At 39.8% G+C, this 20451-nt stretch overlaps 1 protein-coding gene across 2 annotated transcripts in view; it reads left to right on the top strand.

Moving 5' to 3' along the window:
- The window catches only part of LOC127471244 (secretory phospholipase A2 receptor-like), a 104339-nt gene that overhangs the window by 58426 nt on the left and 25462 nt on the right, over window positions 1–20451 (top strand). For both annotated transcript variants that reach the window (XM_051787991.1, XM_051787990.1), the window contains 12 exons: window positions 4388–4762; window positions 5722–5895; window positions 6150–6314; window positions 6895–7005; window positions 8498–8638; window positions 10254–10442; window positions 11108–11265; window positions 12133–12243; window positions 13484–13572; window positions 13925–14097; window positions 14277–14473; window positions 15750–15892. In XM_051787991.1, the coding sequence (XP_051643951.1) occupies window positions 4388–4762; window positions 5722–5895; window positions 6150–6314; window positions 6895–7005; window positions 8498–8638; window positions 10254–10442; window positions 11108–11265; window positions 12133–12243; window positions 13484–13572; window positions 13925–14097; window positions 14277–14473; window positions 15750–15892 (2026 nt within the window). The remainder of the gene's footprint in view (window positions 1–4387; window positions 4763–5721; window positions 5896–6149; window positions 6315–6894; window positions 7006–8497; window positions 8639–10253; window positions 10443–11107; window positions 11266–12132; window positions 12244–13483; window positions 13573–13924; window positions 14098–14276; window positions 14474–15749; window positions 15893–20451) is intronic.

Here is a 20451-nt window from a genome sequence, read left to right as displayed (position 1 = left end):
TTTTCCTGTATGTTCTTTCCAAAATTTGGATTGGTTGGTGGGCTCACCAGGGCTGTACATTGTGTATGTCCTCTCACATTAATGTTTGACAGAATTTAAGTACATGTGCATGCACACAAAACTGAAACTAAGAGGCACCAATACAAACAGCAATTTTTCCTATCCTTGGGTATTATTTACTTTTTGAGTCAGGATTGTGTATTATCAAGCATGGTATTTTATAAACCAATAAACAAAAAAGGACCTCAAATTGAAAGCGCATATCAGAGAACATGTTACATATGTTATGATAACTTAAGAGAACCTCCCCTCTATTGACACACATATTTGCTGACATGTGTTTGGTAAGTAGGATGCTGTTAATTTCACAGTTCCTGGTGTATGTTCAGTAAATATGCCCTGCACGCTAGTAGTTTAAAAGTTAAACTCTGCTACTCACCATACCCAAACTGGGACAGTCAGTTATTACATTGATAATAACATGCATTTGGAAAAGTTCATGGCAATGCAGGTTTCACACCTGCTTCTTGTTATGATGCTTTATTTAAAAAAGAGACACATCATCCCACCATGTATTTAATTTTAGTTTCAATAGCTTGCTTTTGTATGAGCTCACCAGTGGGAAATTTCTGCCTCACACTCTCTATATGGAGACTTTAAAGCTTTGTTCTTATAAAAAATGAACTATTTCTGGTAGCACAGCTTTGATTTTCCTGCATCTATGCAGGAAAATCTCCTGAACTTGATTTCCAATTTTCCAAATACCTCCTGCCTTGGCAGCCAGGTGTTGCTCTGTGGTTTCCAGTGGGAGCAACTTCCATTTGCTAACTTGCAAGTGGCCCGTTTTCTTTACTGTCTTTCTATTCAATCCCCAGTCTGGAATACCCTCAAATCGTGTGTCCCCAGATGTCCAGATTCTTACATGATGGGCACATCTGAAAACATATAAAATAGACTGCACATTGCATTTCCCATCTTTATGAAAACCTAGTATTTCTTTCCCTGAACAATTGCTCCTCCAAGTCTAATCAAAATAGATCTTCCTAGCAAGAAATGTTTATTTCTTGTGACTTTGTGAATGCTTTTTTAAACAGCTGGAGCTCGAGCTATACAGCCATTTCAAGTCAGCACCAAATCACTCAGCATGCAGCTATAATATAGATATTTTATTTTACATAGTTTCTATCAGTTTCCCTTTGTTCTCTTTTCCTCCTTCCGGCCAACTGGTTCTTGACATCTTTGTGTTTTTGCTTTTGGTTTCTGTAATTTCCTGTAGCAAGCACCAAAATTTTGTGACAGTTATTTCAACTACTCACAGTCTCATCCCTTCCTCCCATCTCCCCTGGCAGGGACAGGTCAGAAAGTTGCAAGTTTAGCTGCTAAAATTTCCCTGTGGAAATTCAGCAGCTCCTGCCCTGGGGATGGCATCATGGTCATCACACCAGGCCTGACAGCTCATGGCCCCACGGCCAGAGGGGGTTGAGGATCACAGTGTGATGCTATAAAAATGTCTTATTTGTACAATTTTAGATGCTTTACTTCAGCGTATTTGTTAATTTTGGATTATTCTCTTCACTTTTTTTCTTTTCTTCACTTCTAGCACTTACACTTTACCTTTTCTTTTCCCCGACTGAACTTCTAAAAAGGTTTTCTTTTTTTGGTGGTTTCTTTTTTTTAGTTTTAACGCATGACAATTGTCTGCTTTTCTGTTTCTTTCTGGCTGTCTTTCTGGCTGTCTGGCTTTCTTTCCTCTGTCTTTCTTTCTTCCTCCTTTTTTTTTTTTTTTCCTTCTCCGCAATTCACCTTTACCCCCATGTTTTCACTTGCGGCTCCCCTTTCCCTCCCCTGCCTTTCACTCCCTCACCCGCAGCCCCGCTCCCGCCGGGGCCGGGCCCCGCCTCGCCCCAACCTCGGGGCCGCTTTTCTCCTGGCAACAAGTGACGCGCGGCAGGGTGGCCAATGGGGCGGCGCTGGCGGGGCCGGGGCCGGGGCCGGCGGCGGGCGCGCCGCTCGGGCAGAGCGAGCCGGGCAGAGCGAGCCCGGCAGCGCGGCCGCTCCGCGCAGCCTGCGCGCCGCGGGGGGACCATGGCGCGGTCGGTGGGGCTCTGCCTGCCCTTCCGCGGCCTCGCCCTGCTCCTGCTCTGCTGCGCGGCCAGAGGGAGCCCCGCAGGTAAGCCGGGTGCCCGCCGTGCGAGGGGGAGGCGGTGCGCGGGGGCGCGGCGGGGCGCGGCGGGACCTTCTCCGCCCCGGCCGGCGGCGGAGCGGCTGAGGAGGCGCTGGGACGGGCCTTCCGTTTCGGCCGCTCCGCCGGGCGGCAAAGTCCGACTGCGTGGAAACAACCTGGGAAACTTAGTAGGAACAGAGAAAAAGGCAGGCAAAACCCCGAATTTCCCTCACGGTCCGTGCGCTTCGCCCGGGGCGGCGCGAAAGCCGGTGCTGCCCCGCCGGCCTCGGCTGCCACGTTCCCGAAGGTGCCCGCGGGGCCGGGGCCGCCCCGGGCCGGGCCGAGGCCTTTGGCCGGACACCTCGGGGAGAGGAATAACCCCGACCCGGGCGGGTCCCCGGTAGGGCGTCCCGCCGTCCCCGTTACCCCCTACTTTGTGCGCAGGGAGAGGCAGGAAGGAGGCTTCCCCTTGTCCGAAAGCAGGTGGAAAAGTTCACGTTGAGCAAATTCTTGTGAGCCAAAGCCACGGCTTGGTGAGAGCTACTGGGAAGCAAGTTGAGCTCAGTTCACTAACTAGTTGCAGCTGACGTATTTTTTATATCCTATGTTAGTAACCGGGTAAGGTTTTTAGCTGAAGACGTCAAGTAAAACTTCATGTCCGGGAGTGTTGAACTGGACTAATTGGGTATTAAGAAATTGCTGTACAGAGAGATCTGATGAGACAGCACCAGCAGTTTTTCTGTGAAGGTTTTAAAAAGTGGTTTTCTACTTGACATCAGCATGAGGGTTGTGGGGGAAGAAGTGAAAGAAGATGTAACATGTTTTCAGCCTCTTCTCACAAGAAATCGAAAAAAGGAAAAAAGTCATGAGGGGAGAATAAAAAGCAAAAAGCAGATATAGTGCCGGAAAAGCACAGCCGTGAAAGGTACCACAAAAGTGGGTTTGTTTGTTAAAATGTCTTAGTTAAAAGGCTGACAGGGACAGTTGGTTGAAAGGTGCTATTTAGAAATAGTCGCTGCAGTAGGTGGCTGACTTAGAGGTTCTTCTTTGCAGTGCCACCAGCTCAGTACTATTTAGATACTATTTGGCACTTACACAGGGAAAAATTCATGAGTATACTGGGAAGTAGTGGTAAAATTCACTGCATAACATCACTGAATATTTTCCTTGCTGTTCAGCCAAACCTGTTATTAACTCATAATAGAAAAATGCAGTAGGAATGTGATTGACAGTGCATTGCTATTAAATACAAAACACTACTCAGCAGATTCCTTATTTAAGCAGCAGAGAAATAGCTTTGTGGGTCTGGGACAGCCAAGGTCCATATGAGCCTGGTCAGTGAAAGTTTTATGCTGTGAAGCCATCTTTATGGTGGCACAGAAATAGCTTTAGGTCGTTTTTTTCGTGGTTAGCTTAAACCTACTGCCGCTTGTCAGAAGTGTTGTTGTACTGGCAGATGTGTTAGCTTGTAAGAGTAGGGTGATCCATATATTTTTTAAGTTGTATACTGTGCTTTTTTTTTCTTTTTTAAGACATACTGCATCACAACTGAAAATGAAACTTGTCACAACTAAAAATGAAACTAGGGTGCTTATATAATTTTTTAATTGATACTCCTAATCTCTGGTGGGATAATCTTTGTCATCTTTGGTGGTATCCTCTTTCTAAAACCCTTTCCCCAAAGCAGTGCGAGTTATTGTAGTAATACTGCAGTTGCACCCACAAACTGGTTCACACGTAAACCTGTCATGCTGTGTATCATACATGATAGCAGTTAAAAAAAACATAAGTGCTTACTAAGTGAAGATTATTATTAGTTACATTTTATGGTATCTGTAGTGTGTAACTTGTAGATAGCCATGAAGACTAGATACTTTACCTAGTAAGCTTGCAAAATTATCAGGGGTTGATCCAATCAGTATATGTTAAATAAAAAGGAAGAATTCTCATCAATAGAATTGGACTTAGAAGTCTCATTTTGTCTCTCTTCTTATAAAGACTTTGAAAGAGCTCTTTTTCCCTGGAAGTAAAGGGTACTCACTGAATATTAAAATGTACTGAATGTGGCTTATACGAAAGAGGTAGTTTTATGTACGAACAGCAGTTGCTGTACTTTTCTGGTAGCATCTCTCAGAATGCAATTACTCTTTTAAAAATGACCTTCCTGTGTAAATGATGCTGAATCATAGCCGTATGTGGATATTTTTTTTTGTTCTTACACAGGCAATGATGCTTTTACCATTCGCCATGACAAAGAGAACAAGTGCATACAAGTTAAAAACTCGCGGATAGTGATAGATGACTGCAGGGAGACAAGTGAAGCTTTATGGAAATGGGTATCCCAGAATCGCCTCTTTCACTTGGGGTCCAAGCAGTGCCTGGGACTTGATATATTCACAAAATCAGTGTCTCGACTGAAAATGGTTGATTGTAACTCAGAATTAATGTTGTGGTGGCGATGTGCTGATGCTTCCATCGTTGGTGCATCTCAGTACAAAGTGACTGTCAAGAATACCTATGTGACTGCAAGCATAAATGCAACAGACCAGTGGAGAAGCAGCAATTCCTCCAGTGATATATGTCAATACCTTTACTATGGTAAGTAAGTTTTTACAGGGGTTTGGAGATTTTTTATTTGTTAAGGGCTTTTTGAGTATGTCTGTGCTGACAAGTTAATCATGTGAAAAGACTGATCAGTAAAGCAATAGAATGTTTTGCTGTGGAGAGATACTGATATTGAATTTGAAACTTCAGTGGTCTTTAATAAAAATAACCATGCACGACTGCAGAAGTTGTGTTATCGAGTGTCTTTCTTTGCAGGTTTAAATCCCTCCCACCGTATTTGAGCGCAAACATATTTAATTATGAAATATCATACACCTTCTATCAGAACTGACACTGTCCTCTTCACCATCATAGGAATTTTGCTGTTTGCAGAGTTTATTTGCTTTGCTGGTAGCTGTACAGTCAAGTCCAGAGCACGCTGCTAGCTCGCAGCCTGCTGGACTGTCAGGAGCAATCCATTCGCTTTGGTGTGATAGTCTGTCCACTTGCCATGGAAGCCAGTCTCATTGGAAATCTCATGCTTGCTGGAAGAAGTGGTGAAAGCTTGGTTTACCATATTTAAAGGCAGAATTTTCTTTGTATTTGAATTGTTCAAAGTGGCCAGTCTAAAGAGCCCAGTAGGCTCCAATTTGAAATGTTTTCCCCCTCCTGTGTGTGTTGATTCCTAGAGCCTTGTTCTGAAGGACTCTGTGCAAACCACCCAGATTTCAATAGGACAGTGAATTTATCCCTAACTTACCAGGTTGGGGGAAACAAGTTTTTGCTGTTTCTCAGAAGAAAAAGTACAGAAAAATATTTTTGTATAATTTGTTTCAGTTCTGGCATTGCTGTATATTATCTGTAACAACAAGATACGGTATTTTAAGATCACAAGTGTGATTTGCATGGTTTTAAGTTAACTGTGTCTGTACAAACAGAAGCATTTTGCTGCCCTTTCCATCCCTGGGCATCTTGTGTATTTACTTCTTTTGTTCTTTTTTTTTTTCCTGCAGAGGTTTATACCAAAGATGGCAACTCATATGGAAAACCCTGTGAGTTCCCCTTTCTGTATAATAAGACGTGGCATCATGACTGCGTTCAGGATGGAACCCATGGGGGTGGGAAATGGTGTGCCACATCTGAAGACTACGCTCGTGATGGAAAATGGGGAATCTGCTTACAACCAGGCATGTTGGATTTCTAAATAGACATCCTAAAAGTGTTCTGTCACCTCACATATGTGCGGCTCCACCTCGGTGTAGCGTGTTGCTGTTAAGCTGGTTAAAAGCTTTTCTATTGCAGCATTGACTTACTCTGCAGTATTTTTGATGACTGATATAAAAGTCAATAGATCTTCAATATTCAAAAGTTTTTCTTTTGAAACGTTCATAATGTTTCCATACAGTTGCGGTTACAAGTACCTTCTGCTTCCTTTAAACAGAGGATGGCTGTCATGATATCTGGGAACAGGATCCAGGGTCTAAAAATTGCTACCAGTTTAATACACAGTCTGCTCTTTCTTGGAAGGAAGCTTATATTTCATGTCAAAGGCAAGGAGGAGATTTACTTAGCATCCAAGATGCATCTGAATTAAGTTACATACAAGGTAGGTGTAATTATTCACATACAAATATCAGGAAATCTTGATAAATTAACATGAAGTGGAGGCAGCATTTTAATTTCTATCCTAAAATTCTGGGTTAAAACTTGATTGTACTTAAAATGTTTTGGTTTTCATTTATGTAGCAAAACTAAGGTGTTGATCTCACTTTATGGCGTTTTTTAAATTTATCTGTATGATTTCATTGTAGCGCTTAGCTGTTCATATTTGTAATGAGGAATGTCCCCAGAATCTCAAATACAGGCCAGAGTGACAGTTGGTGTTTTAGCAGCATGTTACTCACTTGTTATGAAATTGCCCTCACTGATGTTCAGTCTTGGCCTGGAGGAATTATCCATGTGCCTCTGGGACTGTAAAACCAAATGAGAAACATCTGAAGGCATTGGGAGGGAAGGCTTGTGTGGATGAATTTCTCATCAGTTCAAGAAAGTTTGCATGTCTGATTGTAGTAGCAATCTTTCTTTCCTTAAATGCATACCATTTCAGATCACATTTTTAATTTCAAGGAGACCAATAAAAGATGAATATTTTATACTAATGGTTTTCTTTAAAAAAAAATCTCTAGCCAAGGATGACATTGCTGAGATCTTCTGGATTGGCTTAAATCAACTGGACGTTTCTGGAGGTTGGCAGTGGTCAGATCACAAACCTTTGAATTTTGTCAACTGGCATCCAGGTACTGATATTTCTGGTGGTATTAACAATATTCACAACAGTAACTAGTATTTTATGGGTTTTTTTTCCCTTCTCATTCCATTTTCAGAAGCATCTTTTCCTCCTAGCCAGTGAATCTTTCCATTCACATTCTATATTTATGGCTGATTAGATTAATAAATCTCTAAAAAAGTAAAACTTAAATAGTATCTTTAAAATCCATATTAGTAAAGAATCCACAGCTCTCCTAGCTGCTGAATTTCTCCTCCCACTGACAGAATGGCATTGACTTTCCTCAAATATTATGATTGTTGGTGTGTGCACAAGGACTGACATTACTTAGAAGCTTAACTTGTGTTTTTAAACTTCAAGGTTACTTAAATTTGTTTCAAGGTGAAGATGAAAGGAGTATAAAACCTAAACCTTTGAAAAACCTTTTTTAATTACTCCAAAGTTCCTGGTAGTGTTGGTGAGACTCTTGTTTGTTAGGAATTTTCAGAATGAATTTGTAATATTTGCACAAATATGTCGTGGATATATATGAGAATCCTGGAGAAATAATGATCAGGAATACTGAAGCTAATACTGTTCTGTTACTCAAGCTGAATTTGAGCTTTTTTAAGTGGAATTCTCTTTTTTCCTTTACCTTCTAGAATAGTACTGCAACAGGAATTCTGTGAAAAGTTGATAAGGGGTTTCTGTTACTTCTTTGAAAGCTTTACTAAGTAATTTCTGTGAGATTTTTCAAATGTGGTCTGTCTTTTGGAAAGGTTAAGAACTTTGCTGCTTGTACTACTGGCTGCACCTTCTTCTGGAACTGTGATCACACTGTAGGACTGTAATACAGAGCTAGAGGCAAGACTATCCTGAGCTACAGTGGCATAATTTAGTTTGCAGTCATAGCATACATACTAATATTTACTGCTCTGGTGAAAATACTTTACCATAACTAGTACAGGGAGAGCTTGGGTGCTCTGTGTAGGTCACAGCCAAAAAGTTCTTTTAGGAAAGGAGCTTCAAGGAAAGCTGGGGACTGCAAAAAAAGAAGATATTTTCTGTGATATTTCTAATTTGGGGCCTTGCCTAAGATTTCTGTAAAAGTAAGGGTTATGGTTAGCATTGAAAGAAAGTGCAGAGCTGTGCTTGGAGTGAGGGTGGGAAGGGACTGCCAAAGGAACTGCCAAAGGAAACTGAGGGCTGCAAAAACAGTTCTCCCCTGAGATATTTCTAGTCTGGGAAAGTGCTTGGCCAAGTGTTTGTTGTATTGTAAATAGAACATTCCTCCTGGTTCTATGATTAAACATTGGAAAAGAAGTCCAGATTCCTTGATTCTGAAACTTTCTTAGAAAAAACTTCCACCAGTTCCTATGGTAGGACAAGTGCTTTCATTTGATGCAAGTTTTCTTCAAATACAAGGTGCTGTAAAGTGTGTTATTCTTGTATTGAAAAGCAGTAGTAAAATGAAGCATTTTCTGCTATACTGTTTGATGACTTGTGTTACTCTGTTTTTATAGATATGCAGAGTTTGTCCCCACTGGATGGGACTAGTTGTGTGGTGATGAATGCTGCTTCAGGTCAGTGGCAGAGTTACCATTGTGGGACTCAACTTCCATATACTTGCAAGAAGTCGCTCAGTGAAGTTTCAAGCCTCCCAGGTAGGACAGTTTGCATTTTTGAGTTTTGTATGTTAATATGAGTATAATGTTCACTTATGGAGTCTTTTTTTTCCCTCCACAAGCCTTCTTAGGCAACTCTGCCAAAACATTTTCTCAACAGCTTTGGGTTGCTTAGCAGAGCAGAAGCAAACTCTGTTTCTCCAGTGTCAAGATGATGCATCACAAACAGTTTTTATTTTTTGCAGCTTTCTTGTTCACACAGAAAGCATTTTGCAGCACAGTCCTGCCCTTTTCATCACATTTTCCTCAAAGGCTTTTGCCTTCTTTCTTGTGTTGCTGGAAGTCTGGAACTGGCAGTTGCACCTTGAACCTTTTCATCTTTGCTTTAAGCCTGTTTCTCTCACTCTTGGTGTGTATTAAAATAAAGTGGGACTTACCTGGGTCTTGGATCAAACTCTGTTGAATTAAAATAGAAGTAGTTAAATAACCTTACTATCCTTTGAAACCAGGCCCAGCACTGGAAATCAGAGCGTAAGAAGTGGTAGCTTTCCCAGTGTGTACCCTTTACTGGACCCATAACAGCTCTTATGAGATAATTATTCCCTTCTCCTTACCTGCACACACATATACAGACTTTCAGGATATGGTGTCCAGCTGTGACATAGAACTGCTTCCATGCTTTTGGACATTTACCTTCACCTGGATGTCCAACCCTTCCCATATCTATGACCTGTTCTTCCATGCATGCTTTGGCCTTATTGAATTTCCAGGGCTCATGCTTGCAGAGATCTCCTGCAAAAACTTTTACTGGAAGGTAATTGTCCTTGGATAATGGGGAGGACTAGGGCATAAGAGGGATGAAGAAGCAGTGTTGTGGAGGTGGAAAGTGTCATGGAGTGTCTCTGACTAAGCCATGTTCTCTCCAGCTCCCCCTGGAAAGGTGTGTGCCTTTGAGGAAAAAGTAGGAATCAATTTAAATTTGACTAAACTGGTTCAAATTTCCAAATGATCCCCTGAAAACTAGTTGCCAATAATAATTCTTATCTGTTCTCTTGCTCCTCAGTGGGGTATGTGGAGGTATTACCAGTGTTTATATAGTGTATTATTAATTAAAAAACAAAATTCCTGTGATTGGAGTGTTTTATAGTGTGCTTTGAACCAGAAAGGCTGTTAGTATATACCTTTTCAACATGCATTAAAACCAATTTGAATTCTTGAATATCTTGAGAAAAAAAAACAAACTTAAAACTAAGTATTTGTTGAGTTGTGTGCTGCAGTCCTGCAGTGACTTATCTTGATTTGTCGTTAGTTGCTTTTGAAATCTTGCTTACAACTACTTTTGAACCTTTTGCTTACATTATGGCTTAAGCTTAATGTAATGCATTCTTGCTTTTTACTTGCACTCACACTAACTTCTTTCTCCTTCTGCCTACTTCATGGCCCCAAAATATGAGTCCTCATAGTGCTGCTCTTTGAAGTCTATTTGTTTGACTAAACTGTGACCCTTTCTTAAAAAATTAGCTCTGAAGAGATGCTAACATATTCTGATTGCTGCATTCTGGCTGTTTTCAAGGTGCTGCTGGATTTAAAGCCAACCCCTTGCACTACTCGAAGTAAAACAAAAGCCTCTAATTCCATTTCTCTTCATTATTAGAGGATTGGAGACACTTGGATACTCGCTGTGATTCGGGCTGGCTTCCCTATGATGGCTCTTGCTACATGCTGATAAATAACCCATCACCTTGGAGCGTGGCAGATGAGTTGTGCAAAGCAAATAAGAGTAACCTCATCAGCATACACTCATTAGCAGATGTTGAACTGGTTGTTACAAAGCTTCATAATGGTGAGTTGAGATAGTTGTAAAGGTCAAGCATTAAGTGCTGCACACCACAAATTAGAAACTGCTTTCCATGTTCTAGTATAAGCTTGTCATGACCTCTTGCTTTTAAATGTAGGTGTTCATTCTGTAGGTGTACTGAGACTGGTGCTGAATGTTGCTGTTCAGATCCAGGCCCTCTATGTTAGCCCTTGTTTTGGTTTGATTTATTTATTTATTTATTTATTTACTGGGCTAACCTACTTCTAGTTTCTTAGTACTTTGTGTTTTATTTTCTCATTCAAAGAGAATAGTAGATAATTGGGTCAATATTTTGACTACTGGAGCACTGAACTAATAAATATTATCTGCTCTCTTCAGTGTTACATCTTTGTCTACACTCGTAAAATTAAATTTGGTTCAGCTTCATTTTGCTTATGTGTTTGTTATTTCTGTTTGTGGAATTTTTTTTTCTTTTTGTTATGTTCTCTGTGAAACTCACAATCAAGAATATAAGTTAAGAAACAAGATAATAATACATTGTGCTTGTCTCAAATACCCTTTTTCACTGTAAGAAAAAAAATCAGCACAGTATAGTGATAAAAATATTAATTTTGCTGATGTCACATTCCTTTCCTATTAGTTTGAATATCATTTTGAAACTACAGTGTTGTCCTAATTTTAAATTGCAGATGCAGAAGAAGAAATGTGGATGGGTCTTAGGAATGAAGATGTGCCAACCTTGTTCAAATGGTCAGATCGTTCGACTGTGGTTTTTACATACTGGGATCAGAATGAACCAAAAGTTCCTTTTAACAGCACTCCTAACTGTGTGTCATATTCAGGCAAGGTAGGAACACAGTGTTACATCGTAGTAGAGGTGACATTGATGTGTGTGAAAGCCAAGGAGGGGGATAAAGCAGATAACTGATCTTATTTCTGGAATAATCTTTAAAATACATGTAATCATTTTTCTACGAGCAAATTGCTTTAAATTATTTAACCAAAACTTGCTAGCTGTGTACTGGAAAGAATGGAAGAAATGACTCACAGCTCTGAGACTGTCACTACTGTTGGCCAGACGGTTGTCCTTGTCACTGTGTTTTGGGTTAATGTATTCTTGCATGTCTCTGGTAGAGAGCTAGGAAGGGGGTGGGGCAAACTATTGAAAGGAAAAGCTGGGTTCAGCCATCTTCAGGACCAATTTGGGCCACCCAGTGTGAGGATGGGTAGTGAGATACCTTGGTAAGAGGAGAGGACAGACACTGAGGCTATACAGTGTAGAGGAAGGAAGGACTGGGTGAGGGAAGGAGATCACTAGGATAATGGGAAGCAGGTTATATCCTATCCAGATTCAGCAGAAAAGTGGGGCGAGCCATTGGATCTCATGTGCTCAGCTCCTGTGAGCTGTGTCTAAGCTGCTTCCACAGCAATCTGAGCAGACCTCCTGCACCCATTCCCTTCCTGATCTGAGAGTTGGCACCACCCTGGCCTTTTCTTTCCTTTTTGGATGTGATCCAGAATCCTTCCATCTCCGCATGTGCCAGCTTTCTCTCTCCCTTCCAAACATGCACCTATGCATACAACCCAGGACATCTCGCCCAAATATTTATGGTAGAGGCATTTTGGCTTTCCCCTTGTGGAAACTCAACCCCTGCAAACATGGAAATTGAAAGATGTTAGAATTTAAAATATTTTTTTCCTTTCATTCTTATAGTTGGGACAGTGGAGAGTGAAATCCTGTGAAGAAAAATTGAAATATGTTTGCAAGAAAGAAGGAGAGATTCTGAATGAAACAAAATCAGATGAAAGATGTTCACTGGAAGAGGTAATAGCCTGCATTTCTTTTACTGTCACTTGGTTCAGAAAGCTAAAATCTGCCTAAAAGCACTTACTTCCTCTACTTCCATTTCATTCTTGTCCATTCAGTAAAATCTGTGAAACGTTTTAGCTGGGAAAGGACATGTGTATAGCATGAGCTAAATTTCAGATTCTCCTAAGCAGGCTCTGGATGTATTATCAACCTGTTTATTGATGAAAGTATTACGAACCTGGACCCAGGAGATGTTGTGTTTTATTTATTTGTTTGAAAAAACAAATTAGAAATGTTATTGATAACACCATTTGTTCTGCGGTTTATGCTTTAAATATGTTTTAAAATTTAAGATAAGCACTTTGCAACATAAAGATATGCAAAGATTGTTAACAGAGATTAGGTTTCTGTTACACATCACTAGGCTCTCATTTTTGTTCTGTGACTTGAATAAAGGTGGGAGGGGTTTGGTTGTTTTGCCTTTTTTTTTTTAAGGTATAACATGTTACAGCACAAATAAGGCTTAAAAAGAAGTCTCTTGTCTTTTGAACAAGCTTAGGATGGTATTACTAGCTACTTCAGAGTTATTTGGTTCAGTCTTGTGTGGCACATTACTTGCAACAGGAAAAATGTTTATCCCGTATCTTTCTTCCTGCACAACCTTGGGGTACTTTTCACTGTCTTTTCAGAGACCTCTAGCATGTAGAGTTACAGCTTTAAGTGCTGTTCAGACACCAATGGCATTGGTAGGCTAGAAAAGAGTTAACACGTTAATGTGTCTTGAAATTTCAGTGTAAATATGGGGATAAGTGTTTGAATAATAGAGAAATTTTGTAAGTTCATCCTTTTTTTCTCAGAAGTAAAGAAACACTAGTAATGCCCTCTTAGTATTCCTCTGTTTGAATCCTGGCGTTGGTGGAACAGCATGAAAACTCCTATTGTTTTGAATAGGACTATGCTGTTGTCCTTGTGTTTCTCTCTGTAAATGTACGTAGTGGTCAGAAGACTCTGCACAGGCAAGCTAAAACAGTGGTGTATTTTATTCCTGTGGCTGCATTATTTCTTACAACTGTGAATCTGAAGAGTTGATGATACTGGACCTTGTATGTGACATGCTGCGACACACTGCATTTCTTTCTTGTTTATGATGTGCCAGCTTGTGGCGTCAGCAATGTTGGCAATGATTTATTTTCTCCTGTAGGTAATGCCTAAATTAGATTGTTTTGTACAAATGTGGTTTTTGTTCTCTAATCAGGGATGGGAGAGACACGGGAACTACTGTTACAGGATCGATAAAACGGAAGTTTCATTTGGAACACGGTGCAATCTTACAGTGATGAACAGGTAAAGCACATTTGTAACTTATAGGCAGGTTTAACAGTACAATCCTGGAGGAAAAGATCAGAGATTAAAACCTTGGTGTGCTAACTAATGGTTCATAAAGAAAAAGTAGGGAGAGAATTGCTTTTGCTGAGAACTAGTGAAAATTAGTGTTTGGTGTGACTGTGGTAAACTTACAACATGAAACCTTCTTGGAAGCATGAGAATTCCCAGCCTAGAGACCACATGTTGAATACAGGACTGCCTGGACAACTGCTTGAACTGACTCATGTAGTAATACGCCTATTTTTCGAATTGTCTCAGTAGTTTCAGATATCTTTCAAATATTGACTCAGCTCAATCTGTGAATTTTCAGATTTGAGCAAGAATTTATAAACAGTCTGATGAGAAAACACACCAAAGTTGAAGAAAAATATTTCTGGACTGGTTTGCAGGATATTAGCCAATCAGGAATATATTCCTGGGGTACAGTGAATGGGGAAAAAACTGAAGCTGTGACATACTCTAACTGGAATTCCTTGCAACCAGGTAAGTTTGAAAATTAAAAAAATACATAAAAATACTATTTTTTTTGATTGAGCAAGCAATGGAGTACCATGTCACAGAACTCCAGGCATGAAATAAAATAGTAAATCACAAATATGTCAGGTTTTTTTTGGAAAACCAGCCAATGGTTTTAAATGTGTTTTTCGTGGCTTTTATCTTAGAGTTTTCAGGAGGATGTGTGGCCATGTCCAATGGAAATTCTCTTGGAAAGTGGGAAACTAAGGACTGTAAAACCACTAAAGCATTTTCGATCTGCAAAAAATATATTGGGCAGCCCAAGGAGCCAGAAGTGCTCCCAAAGCCAACTGATCCCTGTCCCCCTGGGTGGCACAATGGATCAGGCCTTGCCTGCTACAAGGTAAAATGTTATTCCTGTTTGATTTTAATTGCTTGTTACTGTCTTGGAGCAAGTGTGTGATTATGTGGCGCATAGCTGCTCTGAAGTGTATCTTAAAGGTGTTTTACACCAGGAGGGGGAATTGGTTTTGATGCTACAGCATTTGCCCTGTGCTGCCGTCTCAGGAGCCTGTTGCTGTTGGAGGGTGCTGTACCCATATCATACCCTGCTGCCAACTTGCATGCGGAGACACCTGAATAGGGAAGGAAAGCACTTTGCATCACCTGCCCTTGTTCTTTTCCTTTCTGTACTCTTAACAGTGTAGACAGGAGAGATGGGATTTTCTCTGGTATGAGTGTGGATATAAAAAATGTGCAGCCTCAATTGCATTTTACTGTTTTTGAAGTGAACAGTGGAAATAAGCAGCTGAACTGTTAGCTGGAATGGCTTAAACAAGTTTGTATTTAGAAATGCAGGTTTTTCCCTCCTATTAACAGTGAAAGTTATTGCCTGAAGTTAAAACTGAGACTGTTCATTGGGTTGTTTATTCATTATTTCTGGACTCAGTGTCTGCAATGAACTGTCTCTTGTAAACAGCTCATGTAGCAAAGTGGGGAATCCCAGCTCGAATAACAAGGGTGTGGGCAAGCATCCCGAAGGGGTAGGTCTAGCTGATGTGCAGCATACCTGTCCCATAGTTGATGGACATGACAGCTGGCCCTAGCAGATTCTCCAAAACTGTTGTTGACCAAATGCAGGATGTCTGTGCAGAGAGATCCAGCTGATGGGAATTGGCTTGGACTGAAACCAAGGGGATCAAGTGGAAATGTTAGCTGAGGGATATGAGCCAAAGTTGCAACTCTGATGCATACAGGTAGCAAAGGGTGTGCCAAAGAACTTCCTTCACCCGCAGCACCCAAGCGAGCACAGTTTCAGTGAACATTAGGCTTTGCAGTTCATGATAAATTTGAAAGAACAGCATCCCTTAAAACTTACACTTTGACTTACAGTTTTGGAATGACTTGGGTGGTGTTTTCTAAAATCTTTCTGGTAAAGAAAAACAGAGAAAGTCTGTCATATGGAATATATTGAGTTTGAAATAAATTTTGTCAGCTAAACTTCAGAGTGTGACTGTTGTCAAACAAACTGGAAAAAAAATTATTAAAAAGTGACGTTCTCTCCCTGTGGAAATACCGGTTATTAAATCTCAGGTGATCACATTTGAGTAGTACCAGGAATGTTTTAAAAACGCTGTCACTTGTGTCATTTTCTGCTCTGATGTTTGGCTGTTGTGAAGTTCTTCCACAGTGAAAGAGTGCTGCGAACCAGGACCTGGGAAGAGGCAGAAAGGTTCTGTGAAGCACTTGGAGGCCATCTGCCTAGTTTTAGTCACTCAGAAGAAGTCAAGGCACTTCATTCTATCCTGAGAAAAATGATAAGGTAACAAACTGGCTGTGCTTTAAAATTTTGATTTCCGTTACTTTCTGCAGTAGATTGCAAATGCTGCTGCTGACCCCGAATGGCAAGTATGAGACAGTGTGCAGCAACTGTGTTTCCCACAGTAAAAACAGCTAGATGTGGCATTTGAACTGCCTTGCTGGAAAATGTCAAGGGAATACAGCTTGGGTAAATATTTCACATTGCTAGAGGCAGCACAAGAAAAGAGAAATTTATGTAATGGAAGATATTCAAAGCAAGTTAAGTCTCTTGTTATAATAAGTATTTCCTTCTTTATGTTGAATTTTGGCACAGCTAGATGGTAGTTGTACCTATTCTTTACTGGTACAATCTTAAGAGACAAATTATTATTCCAGTTTTGCAGCTACACCTCATTTTTATTCATGAAATATTTTATTCATGCTTCTTGACTAAACTGGGTGCTATCTTTTGAAAATATGCATAATGTAGTGTCCAGCAATCTGGTTGGCACAGATCCCTTTTGGCATAACTGCAATAACACTATATGGGCATTAGATGGGTGGGCTGAGTTTTCTGGTATCAACAAATTAAATGCTACATAATTTATGAGTTTAAACCTCTATTTTTAATCAAATGAACTGTCACTGCAAAGCTTTATTAGACATTGGTGTGATGTCAGATTCTTGTGTAATATGTTTTTTTTGATTGACAGCCTGGTTTTTTAGAACTTTTGCCAGCTTAAACTCAAATGCTGCCAGTTATGTGATCTAAATTTTTTCATCAACAAACTAAATCAGGATTATATCAGAAGCTGCCAGCACACAACACTGTGATTAAATTTTAAAACCTGATGACTGAAGAGAGTCCTTCTTGAAAAGACAGTGGACTTTTTTTAGAAGTGCAGAAGTCATGAAAATTACTCAGTGTTTTTGTTAAGAAGAGAAAAAACCAAACTCATATGCTCTATATATAGAGAGTTTTGCTTGTGTAAAAGCCACTTGTGATTCCTTTGCTAAATTGACTGAAGTCCCTGAAATAAAAATCAGAGCAGAAATTATTTATAGCTATATCTTATTAGACTCTTTTGCAATTACAGATTTTGTTTTAGTGTACCTAATCTACTGTGAAATGTGAATAGAGAAGTAACATTTTATTGTCCTACAAGTACTTGGAACTGCTTTTCAGCTTGCAGACCATCTGAGGTATTAATTATAGCTAATGACCACTTTTTTGTTAGGAGTTTAAAGATGGAGACTTCTGTCATTCCAGGAAGTCAGCTGATATACAATGCTCCTGCCCTTCCCATACTTCAGAAAACTTGAACTTAGTCTGAAAGAAGGAAAGTCCCAGTACTTCAATTTTATTTTACCAGAACTTAAGATAAGGGACAACATACAGAGCCCAATATAAATTGACTTTGCAGTCAGCATTGCAGTGACTACACATGTCAAATATAACTGAAAACACAGTATTTTTGTCTGAGCTAACCCCTTTTTCAGGACTTCAGAACATTCTGAACTGGAATACTACATATTTGATATTGCCTGAAGTATTTTAAGTAATGTTTGTTTGTTTAGCTAATATAATTGCTGAAGATATTTATGCTTTTATATTACTCAGAGGTGGTGATTACATAGCATATTTTGGAGGTCAAGTGTCAAGGGTAGTGTGTCTGAAACTTAAGCTCATTTGAGAAAGGAGATAGGAAACCAAGTGAATTATTTTGCCAAGAACAAATAACTTAGCTAACTGGGAGAAATCTTCCTAAGGTAATGTTAGATGTGATTAGCTTCTGGAGTGCACTGGCATGCAGTTTGTTCATATTCCCTGTATTTAGTCAGTGCAAACTCTGACCTTGAATATTCATTCAGTGCATTCATTTTGGCTTGGGGAAGGAGCCACACCTCTGCTCTTTTGGTTTTGGGTTTTTTCCCCTTGCACAGTTCTCTGGTGACTCATTGAGAATTATTTGTTTTTAAATGTTAGCAAGAGTCAGTTTGGTTCACCAGGAAAAGGGCAGCTTGCCTAGTCCATTCTGTTCTTTACTTGGATTCCACCTTAGAGGCAAACAAGAGCTAGAATTGCTCCAGCCAAGTCAGGCTATTGCCATTGGAAAGGAAAATGAACTTTGCCTGCCAACCTTCCCCTGTCTGGAAGAAATAGGAGAGAACCTCTTTTCACTTGAAGGGACATGATACAGGCAGAACAGATCTGGTTCAGTTACTTCCATTCTTTTAGAAGTGTGGTTTTGAGCATTCTGCAGCTTATAGCTGGCAGCAGCCCTGGACACAGGGAGGGTAATACCTTGGATTGGTTAGAAATAACATTTCAGTGAGGACACCTTACTAGAAAGAAATCAGTTGCCTTTTATATGAACAGTTCTGCTGCTGTAATTGTTCTGAATCAAGAAAGCCTCATGAATACTTGAGTTTGAAAGAAAAAACTGATCTTAACCTGCTGGCTAAAAGAGCGGTAAAGCTGAGATGCAGGCTGTAGTAATTGCATTAATTCAGCTTCTCTTCCACTCAAGAGTAGGTAATTAGCAGGATGTGATTTAGCTAGTGCAGTAGCCTGTTACAGGGGGAAGAACAGAGGTTTAGATGGGATTCATACATAGATTTAGGCCAGTGCTGCCTAAGATTAAATGGTGCCTTAAATTGCACCATTAATGAGTTGGCCCAGATGTACACATTACCTCACGTCAAGAACTAGATTGACTTACAAGTCCCAATAACTTCACTGAGGCTCCTAATCTTGTGTTGGAGCTGACATAAAGGACAGAAAAAATAATTTTTCTCTTTCAGCAGTTAGAATACAACTAGAAAAATTACTGGTTTATAGTCCCTTTACATCAGTCTACACAGTATTTATCCACTCCTGTAGAACATTGACTTTTATGAAGTTTTAGTTCTATGTGAGAGAAAAGCCACCAGTATTCTGCAGGGATTGCTGGAGATTTAGGATCTTTCATTGTTAATCAGTGTGGAGCCCATTGTAAAGCACAAATTGCACCTACTTTTTAGGTTAAAACACAGGATAATCTAGGTTTTAGAGACAGTTCCAGGAGTGTAACTCAAAGAATACTCTGGCAGTGATAAATCCATTTTGATACAAATCCGTAGGATGGATTTTAAATGCTTTGCAGTGAGAAGACAGATGCCTGAAGCACAAACAAATTCCGTGCTGCAAGCTTAGTTACAATAGAGAGTCTTAATTCGTATTTTTCTTAAATAGTTGCTGGAATTCTTTCCTGTGATGAGATGATAGTATAATTTCAGAGGAATATCAAAAGGCATAAAAGTACTGTCAGGTATAGTGTAGTAGTTGCTGAATTAGTCATGGTCATGTCTGAACAGTTCCAAAAGAAGCAAAATATGTACATTAATATGTAAGAGCCTAGTCAGCTGAAAATGTGGTTCTGTTTGCAGGCCAGTAATTGTAAAGTAGGAGAATAGCTAATTCTTGACCTGGCACACTTTTTTTTTTTAAATTCAAGTCTATTTATTACCTAAAAGCCAAATACAAGTTGACAGACTTTGAAAAATTGCTCTAGATTCTCAGGTAATTACTGCAAATTACTGCAAATCCTTTTGAAACAAGTTTCTCAAATGGCTGATGCTAAAGGGAACTCTACCAAATAAAATACTATTGCCCTTCTAGGATTACATGTACTTAGCCCACATACTCTGGGCTAAGGTTTTTCCTGGTGCTGCACCATCAGTATTTTCAGGCTATCTAGCATCTTTATGGTCATATGTGTAAAAAGCTAGTGGCACAGCCTTATCAAAGACTTTCTTAACATTGCCTTATGATTTCATAACATTGCGGGTAAACCTGGGTCTGAGTCCATCCCTCCTTGTAATAAAGTCAGTTTCATAAACTTTCCAAGTTCTGACTTTAAATCTCCTTGTTAAGTTTGTCAGCACTACTTTTTTGGGAGCCTTTTCCAAACTCTGACCTCTGCTGGTCAGACATCTCTTTCCATTTTTGAGCCTAAATTTATTTCTGAGATGTGGTTCATTCAGACTTGATGTCCTTTTTGCTCAAATAGCTCCTCTTCTTGGGGGTTTAGTGTCCTAAAATATTAAAAAGAATAATTATATCCTTTTCCTGTCTTTCTTTGTAAAGGCTGGACAAGAAAATCTTTAATTCTTATTAATAGCCTGAACTCTAATTTCCTCAAATGTCCTGTGTTCCTTCTCTGTATTTGATACAATGTGAATTTATGGAATTAGTACTCCTGATACAGTTTTACAAGAGCCCTGTACTGTGGCATCAATACTTTACTATTGCTGTCAGACTACTTTGGTGAGAGTACCTGTTCCACAGCTCTTTTGCAGTAGGGTTTCATGTAGGGTGTGATTTCATAGAAAACTCATGGTCTTTCTCCTCTCTGCTGCTTCCATGTGATACTGTCATTCAGAGAAGTGTCTGTTGCCTTTCTTGGGCAGGGGAGAACATCTAATTAGAGTGAATTATCATAAACTTCAGTAACTAGCACAAAATCGATACTTTGAGAAGTTGCAATACAAGGCTAACCTTGCAGTTTGACTAGCACATTTAACTTTGTTGTAGAATCT

This window comes from Manacus candei, unplaced genomic scaffold (assembly GCF_025592945.1).
Source record: "Manacus candei isolate 608988 ecotype Guabito, Panama unplaced genomic scaffold, ASM2559294v1 h1tg000023l, whole genome shotgun sequence".
Taxonomy (NCBI): Eukaryota; Metazoa; Chordata; class Aves; order Passeriformes; family Pipridae; genus Manacus; species Manacus candei.
The sequence above is the reverse complement of the archived record's forward strand: the minus strand, read 5'-3'. Positions and strand labels throughout refer to the sequence as shown.